Source organism: Dryobates pubescens, chromosome 33, assembly GCF_014839835.1.
Source record: "Dryobates pubescens isolate bDryPub1 chromosome 33, bDryPub1.pri, whole genome shotgun sequence".
In the NCBI taxonomy this organism is placed as follows: Eukaryota; Metazoa; Chordata; class Aves; order Piciformes; family Picidae; genus Dryobates; species Dryobates pubescens.
Genome location: NC_071644.1, coordinates 4,326,032 through 4,338,855, shown reverse-complemented (window position 1 = coordinate 4,338,855; position 12,824 = coordinate 4,326,032). Strand labels below are relative to the sequence as shown.

The window sequence follows — 12,824 nt, the reverse complement described above, 5'->3', positions numbered from 1 at the left end:
AAAACAAACAAAAAATAATGAAAGAAAAGAGTTGGAGGTGTCTGATCTCTGGAGTGTTTCTTACAGTTCATGGAAAACATGACTGGAGCTAGTAGTGATATTTATCAATTCAAATGCATCAAGCCCAGGCATCATGCATTTTCATGTTATAGAAAGAGAGATTTTTATTGTATTTTGTTCCACCTTTTATTTTATAAGAAAAACTGCAGTAAAGAGACCGTTTCCATGACACACTCAGAGCTGCAAAACCACATGGTATTTCTATGAGACTGATAAAATCATTTGCTGCTGGCTTAAGGAAGCCCATGAAAAGGTGAGTTACTTATTTCAGTGAGCACAAACTGGGGGTGTTGAATTATTATTTTGTTTTTCAATCAGGCTTTCAGAGTTTGCTCTTAATAGGAAATTCCAGATAGCAAATCATTTGTGTCCACGTGGTCAAAGGAGCTCAGATGTTTCCACGGCATTGTCTAAATATTTGAAAAGGAAAAATGAGTCAAATGTCTTTTACAGAAGCATAGACAGATCCAATTTTTACTGTCTGAGCTTCGTGTTTACCTTTTCTGTCCCCTGCTTTCGCGCTGCACGTAATTGCCAGCCGTGCTCCATGCAGCAAAGTAACGGCTAGAGATTTTTATTTTCAGAACTACTAATCATTTACAGTTCAACATTAATGATTCTCAGGGAAACAACTGGAATTGTTATGCTGGACCTGGCAAACCCTGCATAACTAGGCACCCCTTATTTCTACTGCTGAAGGACAAACCAGGACACTGGGTTGCTCCTCAATCCAGTCAGCTCAGTCCTTGTTTCTCTCCTTTTTTCTTTCGCTCTGCATAGTAGAGGGGATTGAAAACAGCCTTCCTCAGATTCCCTGCTCTTCCAGATAGGTGAAATTACTTTTTTCATGTGATCAACAAAATCCCACTGCAGCCTGCTCTTTCTCAGCAGAGGCTAATGTAAGGCAGAACAAATCCCTGTTGGGCTCTTCGTAGCAGAATTGCACAGTAGAAGAAAAATGATAAAAGACAACAAACAGACAATTTTAGTCATTTAGTATAATTTATGCTTAACTTAAAATTTTCATCTTCTCAATCCAAAGGAACAACTGTAAAATGTCTGAGTGAAAGGAGCCACAAGCCTTGGGAATTTTTTCTCTGAACCTACATGCATTTCTGTTCTCATAACAAACTCCCAATCTTTTCCTAGCGCTATCTGCTGCTTACCTCTGAGTCACTTGGCTTCCTTTTTTTAATCATTCATTTAACTCTTTAAGCCACCTAAATATGAGCCAGCAGGGAAAAGAAAAACACAATATAAATCTTCCTTGATTTTATATGGCCAACCTTTTGTTACAACCAAAGAAATTTAAATAAAGAGGTTAATTTAGTTCCAGGCCAAAGGGTGTTAATTCTGCTTTCAAAAAAATTCCCCATTTGTGTCTGTGTGTCAGCCAGCAGTGGCAGTTCAGAACTCTTCACCTGGCACCTGAATGACTTAAGAACAAGCAACAAGGACATGGATGAACTAAGTCTACAGAGATGTTGCCAGTGCTCGCTGCTGTATTTTGCCCTTCCCCTTGCTATGTGCCAAGACCAGAGGGGTGTTATAAACCTGTGAAAAGCATCTTGCAGCTGTCCCACACTCACCTGCATGGACCCTCTTGCACACGAGCTTCCTTCCCGCTGGCCATTGTCACTGCTTGCTCCGGTGAGTCCCACTCGCAGACTTGGGGCCCCGACAGCTGCCTGCTGCCTTCAGCCCTGCCTCACTTGCTCACCCCCTACCCCTGTAGCTGTTCCTGTGGCTCTTAGACTCTTCCTGCTAGCCAGCCCTTCACAGCAGGCTCACATCTTTCCCCAGGTGAGGGTAGCAAGCTCCAACCCAAGGCAGGGGCAGCGCTGTGAGAGCCTTATCACTAACTGAAGGCTCTGGTCCTGACAGTAGCGAGGAAGAAGTAACAGGGGCACAAAGGTTTCTTTCATCTTGCAAAACACAGTTGTTTATTGCAGTATGGTTAGGTATAATACATGTGGTGTTAAAGCATAATTTCTCAGCTCTTTATGATTGAAGGTGTCATGATCATGACTTTATTCAAACTGTTTTCCTTCTTGGTATTTATCATCCAGTTCTCCTGGGATTAGTTGTTTGCCATAACCTACAAAAACATAAAATGAGTGGAAAAATCAGATTGTGAGACCCAGGAATCTTTGAATAGTATGTGTTGCATCCAAGATGCAAAATTGAAATAACTGAAACAAGATTTTTGCTCCTCAGTCACTTTTTAGATTAAAGCTTATATTAAATGAAAAAATAGTTCATGTTCCAGCCGTGAGCAGCAGGCATTGCTTTCTAGGATGCAATTGCAATACTCAGTGTTATTCCTGAATATGAATTTGAGTAATCACTTCTGAAGTTATACCAGTAAAATCTTTATGACTATAGATATAATTCCTACTATAAAGGAAAAATACATTCCTAAAGATTGAGACATTTGAAAATTAAAATCTCTTGGGTAAGGATACTTTACTGTTGCTGCAGAGTCCTGCTTTTGCAGTGGTAAGGGCTTGTCTGCAGAAGTAACCTGCATGCAGCAAGTAGTATCTGAATCTATAGTGATAAAGCTCCCTGAGGAGGTGGCAGAAATCCAATTGAGCAGCTGGGGAATTGCCAGGTGTCTGTAAGCTCTAGCAGCAATAGCTGGAACCTTACCTGCTTGATCCAGCTGTCGTAGGCAGAGACCCGAGTGAAGACAGAAGGCTTATGGTAATAGTTGCAGCCAAGAGAAGAGCCAAAGCTGACAATGCCATGGACTTCCCACCTGCCATCAGCACCTTGGCAGTTCAGTGGGCCACCAGAGTCTCCCTTGGATCAAAGGGGAACACAGTTAATGGCAGTCTTAGTATGAAGAGCCCCTCCTTGTTTTTTCAACCCTTCCTTCCCATCTGGCCTGTTTGTATGTGAAACCAAGCCCTAAGAGCAGTGTTCTCTGGACTCACATTACAACTGGAGATGACTCCATCACCACCAGCACAAACCATGGTGGGCTTCACTATGCTTCCCCACCAACTAGGCTCAGAACAAGTTGCATAATCCACCACCAGCAAAAGGCCTTGCTGCAGGTCATCTGGAAGAGGTCCATTGGCTGGAAAGAAATAGAAACAAGGGAATCATGGTACCAGCTGGCAATGTAGAAAGAACTAAACTGCATTAAGTTTCTCCCAGGATCTGGATACTATCCCACCAGGTAAGAAATAACATAGGGAATGTATGATGGCAGGAGAAGCTGTGTAATCCATTTCTTAGCACCATTCAGTTATAGTTACAGTATTTATATTTATATTGCCTTAACTTACTAATAATTTACATTCTATTTACATGTCTCATTGTTAGAGAAATAAGGAGCTGCTTTTGTTCAGGAGTTTGCAGTTTATCAGCCTCTCAAACTGAGCTGACTTCTGCTGAAGTCTGAGATTTTCTTCACTTTACATCTATTCTATGTGTCTTTTAAGTTGTTCCGTGTGACATGCTAGGAGGTGTTACAATAGCTCCTAAACGCTTAGTACAGGGCCCTCTAGTGCATTATCAGCCCCATGACAAACAAAATGAAAGGCAGGGAAAAGTACTGCGTGTGTGAAGTGGGGCCTGATAAACGACCTCACTCCACTGAGAGGCGACATTGAGCTCCATCAAGATCCTTTCTAATCAACCTCAAAGGAGAAGGCAGTACTGAAAGATTTTGTTCCACACTTTTGCAGGTGTCCCAGTACTCACTCTGCAGCCTTCCCCATCCTGTGACATAGCAGGCAGTATTGGATGCCAGGGTGCTTTGTGCAGCGGGGAGGCAGGCCAGCTGAATGTGGTCACTTAAGGCGACGTGTTCGGGGAGTTTGATCAAAGCAATGTCGTACCTGCACATGTTTGAGAGTGGGGAAAAGAGAGGGGAGGGGTGAAGAGGGTTGCCAAATAGATTGAGGCAGAAGAGTGTGGATACTTAGCAGTTATTCAGCGCCTGGTCTGTTCAAAACTGATGCAAGGGAGCAAGGAGGCTAGTACATAAGCAGTAAAGATTCTTCCACCCTCAATGCAATGTGGAGATCCAGGGACTGGAAAAATATTCCCTGAAGATCTTTTCACTTTCCTGCAGGCAGCTTTCAGGAAATTGCCTTTTACAGGCTCTTTTTCACCTAAACTAAGCATGTACATGGTGGACACTGAGGGGATTTCTTTGCTAATGCCCATAGCTTGCAGCAGGACATAGGAGTCTTTCAGCACCAGAGATATTCGTGCCATCGATCAATAATGCTATGTGTTCCCACTGTTCATAGGAGGGCTTCACAGACTGGGGGATAAATTAGGCCATTCCCTTCCACTGTGTGAAAGAAATCATGGCACAGAACAGCTGCCCATAAACATGCACAATGGCACCTGAAAACACAATTAATAAGTAATCATCTTGAAAGGGTTTTTTCTTTCCTTGAGGGGAACAAGGTACAAATTGGAGACTCAGCTCTCATCTCTGAGCCTTGAGAAGTACCACTGTAATCTGTAAAAGGGTCTTCTAAGCATGTCCATATTTAGCTGCCACAGCTCAGTGTGGATGAGATTCAGGCAGTTTGATTTTCACCCTGCATCTAATAACTGAACAAACACTTGCCACCAGCTTACCCATTTGCAAGATCCTGTGGATTCCATTTCTCATGGACAATGATTTTTTCTGGAGAAAGTGCAACTGATCCTTCTTCCTTAACTGCTAGGTTATATTTTCCAAGCAATACTTGGTATTCCCTAGAAGAACTGGAGAGGAAAAGGAAGAACACTTAGTTATACAGCTTCTGGCTTCTACTCAGGACACCAGCATCTCTGCCACCTGAGATAGTAAGAATATGCTTAAACCTGTAAACTCTCATCACATGCATGATTGGTCTGGAGCAGAGCCAACATCTGACTGCTCTGCTTTCTGTGCTAGGCTGAAGAGTCATTTTGTCTCCTGTTGAAGGCTTTATTAACAAACTCAAGATACCTCTAATCTAGCATCAATATGGGTTTGATTCATCTCTCTCTAGCCATGCACTGCTGCTGGGTACAGGCTTTACTCTGTTAGTTACCTGATGCAGTGTGCAGCTGTCATCACCCAGTTGGTTGCAATGAGGGTTCCTCCACAGGTGTGACGCCAGTTGCCATTTGAGTTGTATTGAAGGGAGGCCTAGGATCAACAAGTCAGGTCAGGCTCACAATGCTGCTTATTGATTTGGCATTGTTGCACTCCCATCCTGCACCCATAACAACTTACTGCTGGAAGATGGCAGGAGGCTTTTAAGTAACATGTTTTCAGCTCCTGGCAACAGAAAAGGTTTCCCTCCTTCCCTAGCATCCAAAACCCTCAATTATTTTGCTTGAAGTTTTCTTCCAAAGCTGTCATTAAGCCAGGCCCAAACAGAGCATTCAGTTTACTTTTAAAATGTGGATTTTGCCTCTATGTACAGCTATGCTCCAGGAGGCATTGTATGCTCTACTGAATTTCACTGCTGTCCTGCTTAAATATGGGATGCTGCCCAAGACTACTGAAAACATGAAAGTCTGCATGACCAGCAAGAGGCGCTGCATGCAGCACTCTCTTAAAACAGCTGCTCAGAATGTAATATTCACATCTTCAGACAGGAGAGGCAAGATGCATCAAATGAAACATGAAACCTGGCTTTGTTCAGTCCTGTTGTGTGAAGGTAGCACAACCCAAACCATTCCCAGGAAAGCACAAAAGGACCAACCTGCCAGGGCCAGCTGTAGGGTCGGGCATTTTCCCCTCCAACAACTCTGGACACAGAGGGTGGGAAGGCAGGAACCCCGCAGCCAAGGGCTGGAAGACATACAAAGTGTGTGTTATAAAAGTAGAAGGTTTTAAAATATAGACTGTACACAACATTGCAGGGTGCAGATACAGACTGTGATTTGATGTGATTCCAGTGAAGACAGTCATCAGTCAAAACTAAGCTTGTTACAGAAAACTGGTTTAATTTTTCTGGCAGATAATCAAATCAAGTTGGCTTAACCAAGGTCTCACCTGTCAGCTGAGATGCAGCTCTTAGCCAATGCAACAGTTTGATGTGAATTAACTGCATTTCAGTTAGTCAAGTTAAGTAAAATAACTTTGACTTTCCTAAAGGCTGCTAGTCAGTAACAATGCTAATGACACCCTTGTAACAAGGACAGAAAAGCACAGCACCTGGTGACTCTTTTGAGAGAACCTGTGCTGTATCTCCTGCTTTGTTGCAGACTACCCAATTTTCCTAGGAAAGTTGCTGTTTAATTAATTTTTCCCTTAAAACCAGTGCTAAAATTGGATACATACCTGCAGCTGCCAGAGCCAGCACAGCAAAGAGGACTCCAAGCATGATGCCAGGTAGCTGTATGCTGCAGGCTCTTTTCCACAAGCCATTTTATATGTTATCCTTTATCTCTGGGGCACATGACTGAAAATGCAGTGCTAGCCTGATGCCAATGGAAAACTTGGCAAATTATGGGATAATTTTTCATATGCACAAGTGCTTAAGAAAACCCAGTTTAGATGGAACCTTGGATCTTGGCTGTATAAAGAACTTGGTTACGTAAAGCTCCAGCTGAGTTGCGTATTACTTGTAGCAGCTGTTTGCTTTCTCATTGCCTTGAAACTTCATCCCAAAGGTGTTTTCAGAAGGAAAATGTTGAATTATTCCAGCACTTGGTGGTATGTCAGCAGTAAGTGTCTGATAGATTCAGACATGTCATGGTTTAGACAATCTCTGGAGGGCCCCTTCTAACCTTAATTGTTGTATGATTCTATGTTTCTATGATTGCTTTAAATTCTACTTTGTCCTGGTTTGTTTTGTAATTGAATTGCAACTGCCAATTGGAACTGACTGAAAACCTCTCTCTTCTACCCTAGGTAAGTTACTTGTGTTTCAGCATTCAGTACTTACTTACTGTAATCACTTTGAAGTGGAAGAGATTTCAAGCACTGCAAAGAACCAGCTGTCCATGACAGAGAAACATTGGTGTAGTGTGGTGTGGTAAGCCAGACAGATTCTTTCCTATTTAATTGTTTTGATCAGTAGCACATCCCTGGCATAGGGTTCCTGTAGCACTGCAGATGAGCATTAACAAGCTCACACTAAATCATACCACAGGTTAGGAAGCAGATCGAGGGTGTAAAAATGCTCATGACCAATGAACAAACCAAACGAGCAGCCATTTAAATCACCAAAGAGCTGCTGCCACAACAGAAAGCATCCCAATTTGTTATGGAGATTTGAGATCAATGACTTGGTATCAGAACTTCTCCTTGGGTCTCTTGCTTCTTTTTTTTTTCCTTCTACTATGGGAATTTTCCATCCTGTGTCATATTTCTATCAGGCTTCGTCTGAGGAGCTGTTACTGGTTATTTACAAACCAAACATCTCTGTCCTACAAAGCAGGCCACGCTTAGGGAACAAAGTTACTGGAATGGAAACAAGTATCATCATGCCAAGTTTGTAACCAGACCTGCACAGGACCTACAAACCAAACCAGAGCCTTCCAAAAAGCTGAGATCAAGCTGCTGTTTAATGTTGCTGTTAGCAAGCAGCAAATCCCCAGATGCCTCTGGCATCTGTGCCCTCTTGAGGAGCTCCCTCTGGATAGTAACAGGCAAGGGAGGCAAGAGACCTGCAGGGATGAGCAGGGAGCTTCTGAAACACTCTGCTGTGGAGTGTTTCCCCACGACTGCCCCTCAGCCAGCAGGCCTGGGTGTGTTGGTTGGATTTTCAATATTCAAAACATGCCAAGTTCCTTCCTTGCTGGGTGGCCATTCACTTTGCTGCTTGATTATTGCCCAGGTTTGTTTATTTTCTTAAATCTAAAGCTTGGCCTGCATGCCTCAAGATAGAACAAGGCTATATAAAGCTAGGGAAATGGAGACTGCCACCACCTTGTGTGATTCTATTACTGTGCCTTCCAAAATGTCTGTTCCCAGCTTAGATCCATTTATAGATTATTTTCCACGGTGTATTTCCTTTTACTCCAAGCACTTTTGTAGTCAGTACTGGCCACAGATGTACTATAAAACAAGCAGGGGCTTAACTAGGGAGAGAACAGAGACCAAAACAAAAAACCACCACACTCAAGTGATCAGATTGGACTGAAAGATATTTAATTAGAAACAACAGCTTTGGTATTTGAAAACCAAATGTCCTTTACATCACTAGAAAGTGGATGTCTCCCCCCCTCCTCCTCAGCCAAAACAAATCAATTCACAAAGTCTCAGTATGCTTAGAAGAGGAAACCTGCAGATCAGCATTTCCAAGTGTAAATCCAGGAAACAATTCAATTAAATTGGTTTTGCACTCTACAATCATGAAGGCTGAAACCCTGTTACCAGCACTTAAACATCTACACCTCAACTGACTGCCTTGCTACCAAAGTGGAGGCAAAATTATTAACAATCTCTCCCTCCCCCCAAGCAATAAATTAAAAAATGTATACCAGAAAGGAAGTTTCATTACAGTTTTCTAGTTAACTCTCTGCATGGAATCATCATTCTGTATTTGCCTGTAAAAATCAAATCAGAGTATCAAAGGACTCAGGATATCTTCAAGTATTCTCACCAAGTGGATTATTCTTAGGGAACTGCTTGCAAGGAAAAAGAAACATCTGTTACACAAGCTTCAGGAGTGAACTCTTGAATAACTACACCTTCCAAGTCTCAGATTCCTCTCAACAAGGCACAAAAGGATTGTTGCTTTGAAAAAGTCCTTGTTCTCAGCTGCAAAATGGTCAGATGTCTTGTGCAAATGGAGGCTGAAAGCAGGACCAAGTTCACTTGGACACTGGAATGGTCCCATCCAGTTAATGAGCCAGGGTGTTATTCCAACACCTCACATCTTGCTTCCTGCTACAGATTCTGAGCTTCAGCTGGTTTCCACTTCATCCCTGTTTCTGGAATCAAATCTTGCATTATCTTCATTTTAGGCAGGTGAAATTAAAATGAGGCAACAGACTTGTTTGCTGTACACTCACTGCTGTGAGGCTCTTTCCAGTACCAAGAAGGAAGAGGCATTAGGTCAGCCCTGGAGTGTAGCTGTGTAGCTTCTGGGCTTTCAGAGGGTGGCATCAGGGACAGTCACCTGCAGTAATGGTTAACAAGTCATTTTGTAAAAGGCAGAAGGCATGTCTTGTAGATGACAAAGGCAACCAGATACCAGTGGAAAAAAAAGACATAATTTTATCAAGCACACGTCAGGGCACAGCTGTATACACAATAACTGGAACAATCACCTCACTGCTTCCTGCTTTTTGCACTGCAGTTGTCTTTGATATACAAATCTACCTCTTCCTAGGTGAGATGTCAAGCCACAAGCACCTTCCACTCTCATTCCTTCAATGGATGACAGGTATTCAGGTCTGCTTGGGGTCAGGCTGATCCCCAGTGCTCAGCATTACAGTGCCAGTGAGCTGAGGGGAAACTTGCTAACTGACTTTAAATGCCCCTTACATACTGACTGTCAAGCTTAGCCTTAGCTAGCCAAAATTCAGTTTGCTTTTATAGTTTGGAAAAACAGGGCAGTCTAAAGGTAGAGCTTCTCCTCTGCTATCTCTATTTCACTATGTCCATTTTAATTTCTTATTTACTTTTTAAACACAAACTACATTTAACTCATTCAGCCCTCGGGAGGGACGCCTCTGAATAACATGGGTAGCTCACACAGCAAATGCACTCTTGTTTTTCACTTCTGCTCCAACAAGCAACTAGAAGGTACCAGTTATAAGAGCAGAAATCACTGTCTAATTCTGTGCTACGCTTTTACTAGCAAGTAAGTTTTCTAAGGCAACTCAAAACAAGAATTTCCAATTCTTTAGACCCAAGTGAGATGCAGTAGAGCTTGAAGTCAGAACCTCCACCTGACAGTGAAAAGCACTCAGTACTCTTCTTAACACAGCTATGTATTTTATCTGAGTGGGAGCAGCACCTTCCCAAAACAATGGCAGTAAATGGGGTTTGATGGAGGAGCTGCACAGTGTCTGTGTATCTATGACCAGTAGTCCAAACAAGTCAGCACCTTTACTTAAGAACAGCAGCTAGCATTGTGTGACATTCAAACCAGGCAGACAAGTGTGCACATCTCCCACACAGTAGTAAAGACAACTACAGCAGCTCTCCAGAGCACTCTGATACTGCATAACAAGAAACATCATCTCATGACAGACACAGCTGCAACTTTTGGCTTAGAAACAAGCAATGTCCTGCACCAATGTGTGGGAAAAGGACAAAAAAGCTGTGCCTGCCCTCAACTGCAGCCTTACAGATGTTTAAGGGCAGACAACAGATTTCTCTTTTGTTCCTAATCCCTGCCATAACCCTACTTCTTGCAAGAAGAGATCACAGATCGCTTGTTACAAGAGACTGAAGACCTTCACAGTCCAAGACAGAACCTCCCTACGCACAGCTAACAGAAAATCAGGTTGACAACACTCAGTGGACAGCAGCCAGAAGCAGCAGCCTTATACCTTACTCCTGAAGAGTGGCTTGGCTCCTGGCCCACAATATTCATTGTAGATGAGTTTGAACAGAAATAAATGAAACAATGTGATTAAGGAGGCCACGCTGAACCAGAACAGGAAGGGCAGGCCTGGGTATTGCTTGGCCATGTGTTCCTCATGAGCTAGAATAGCTTTTAGATGGAGTGTGTGTCTCAGGTCCTGCAAGTGGACCAAATCTGTCGATATATAAAGCAGTGGTGTGATGGGTTGAGTCACCATGACGGGGAAGGTATGACCTCGCGCCTCTGAGGTCAGCTCCACAGGCTCATTCATACAGCCTGCCTCACACGCGTAGAGTCTAACTGGCTTGTCTTGGAATTTCACAGACACATGCAAGAAAGGCTTTCCTTCAGCATCCAGCAGAACAGCTAGATTAATCAAGTCCTTGTTGTAATGGATCCCACGCAAGGAATAGCTGTTATGAAGTACATCAGGGTCAGCCTGAAACTGAAGATGGTTTTCTGTGAACTGCAGACCCCCAAAACTAAGCACCATTCCCTGCATAAGTCCATGGACTCCAGCTGCCACAAGCCCCTTGCATCCCCGTTTCTGGAGAGTTAGCTTCCACAGGTCTGAGAGCTGCAAGACCTGGGTGACACTGGTCAGCTTTGCTGGCCACAAGTTCTCTGCGTGCATGGTTGCGTGGCCGCTGAAGCAGTGGTCAGCATAGTTCAAGCTGGCTTCCATTTTTTCTCTGTCCTCACTGCTAATGAGCGGATCTAGCAGAGGAGCTGGCATGGTTGACAGCACATAGTAGAGGGTCATGTTAACAGTCTCACTGGATGGTGTATGCAAATCTGTGATTTTTCTCATTTCAACCCCTGTAATCAAAGAAAACAAATCAGTAAAACTCCTGAAGCCATGACAGCCTGGGCATCCAGAACTAGGATTAGAACTCTTCCTCTATCATTCCCTTTATGCAGTAAGGAACACTCCACTTTTGTAACATACTCTGGGTTCTGACCCAGGAACACTGTTTCGTTGTCCCACAACATGCATCCTGGTCCCAAGACAAATCAGTCAGGAAAAGCAGAGACTCTAGAGGAACCAGGTCACTGAGCTTTCACCTTCCCTCTAAAGCAACCCTTTGGAAATTGAGCATCACTTTCCTTACCTGAAATAAAGAGGTCAGACCAGGTCTGTTGGTGCTCTTGGAAAAGATCTTCCACTCCCATCTGCATCACCTCCAGCATCTCTTTCTTTGCTGATTCCCTCAGCTTGCTGAAGGTCTCCTCCAGCTTGGAGACCTCAATGGGCTCTGAGGTGTACACCACAGACAGCATGGTTTCGTCAAATTGGGATTTGGGTGCAACCTGCACCCGGCTCACCAACTTCTTGGCAGCCACCACCATAAGCACCACCTTGGGGCTCCCAGCTAGCAGCAGCCGACCGGAAGAGAGCAGGAACTGCCTCTCCTCCACCTTCTCCAGGCTGGTGGCGAAGCGGCCACCCAGCGAGGGTGCAGAAGCTGGGGCCGAAGCCTCGAAGGCAGCCACCCGCTCGGTGGGGTTGGCAATGCGGATGCGCTGCAGGTAAAGATGCGGCCGGCTCCGGTGGGCCACCACCTCCTCCCGCACCGTCACGCAGTCCCCGGCGCCCGTCCCGGAACCGGTCTGGACGCAGCGCACCCGGCGCACGGCACCGTCCCGCAGCGCCGCCAGCACCGCCCGCGCCTCTCCGCGCCCGCCCAGTGCCCTCAGCCGCACCAACGCCGGATACTCGGTGGCGAGCGCCGGGCCGCCGCCTGATCCTGCCGCCGACACCCAGAGGCGGCCGGCGGCGACGTCCAGCAGTAGGAAGCCGTTACCCGCCAGCGCCAGGCCTGGCCCTGGCCCCGGCCCCGGCCCCGGCCCGCCGGCCCCAGCCGCCTCCTCTGGCAGCGGCAGCGCATCGCCGCGCTCGGCCTGCGCCCTCCAGGCGCCCGTGGCCGCTTGCAAGCAGAGGGCGGCAGGGCCGCGGGGCTCAGTCCCCCGCCACGCGCCCCGCCGCCGCACCGCCCCCAGGTACCAGTAGGCGACGAGCAGGAGCGCCAGCAGCAGCAGCAGCCGCCGCGCCCAACTGCTGGAGAGCAGCCCCGGCAGCCCCTTCAGCCGCTGCTGCAGCCACATGGGCGGCGGCGGGGCGGCGCGGGAGTCCCGTCCCGCGGCCCCGGCCCCCACCGCGGCCGCTCCCCAGCCCCGATCCCGCCGCGGCGCAGCGACCCTCACGTCGCCATCGCCGCTGCCCGGAAGCGCCGCGCCTTGCGGTGCTTTGCGACGCTTTGCGACAGCTAC

General features: G+C 45.8%; 2 protein-coding genes across 2 annotated transcripts; both read right to left on the bottom strand.

The window, feature by feature from the left end:
- Positions 1-2,014: 2,014 nt before the first annotated feature.
- Positions 2,015-6,035, bottom strand: LOC104305836 (chymotrypsin-like elastase family member 2A; the record flags this gene model as incomplete). The annotated part of the gene is made up of 7 exons (XM_009906743.2): positions 2,015-2,158; positions 2,713-2,865; positions 3,000-3,145; positions 3,775-3,911; positions 4,669-4,797; positions 5,109-5,206; positions 5,769-6,035. Coding segments are annotated over 7 exons (948 nt in total), but the record flags the coding sequence as incomplete, so codon positions are not given.
- A 2,092-nt stretch (positions 6,036-8,127) lies between these two features.
- On the bottom strand, positions 8,128-12,781 carry KIAA2013 (KIAA2013 ortholog). Its single transcript, XM_009906833.2, has 3 exons — positions 11,666-12,781; positions 10,519-11,372; positions 8,128-9,137 (listed from the first exon to the last, which is right to left on the bottom strand). Exons 1-3 carry the CDS (start codon positions 12,657-12,659, stop codon positions 9,111-9,113), a joined length of 1,875 nt encoding a protein of 624 aa, XP_009905135.2. The 5' UTR covers positions 12,660-12,781; the 3' UTR covers positions 8,128-9,110.
- Between the last annotated feature and the right edge of the window lie 43 nt (positions 12,782-12,824).

What these genes read in the sequence shown, in the direction of transcription:
- KIAA2013 (XM_009906833.2), bottom strand. Translation starts at nt 12,659, where the DNA reads ATGTGGCTGCAGCAGCGGCTGAAGGGGCTGCCGGGGCTGCTCTCCAGC. An exon ending in GTCTGACCTCTTTATTTCAG is followed by an intron (nt 11,373 to 11,665) that starts GTAAGGAAAGTG and finishes CTTTGATTACAG; the next exon opens with GGGTTGAAATGAGAAAAATC. An exon ending in AGCCACTCTTCAGGAGTAAG is followed by an intron (nt 9,138 to 10,518) that starts GTATAAGGCTGC and finishes CCATTACTGCAG; the next exon opens with GTGACTGTCCCTGATGCCAC.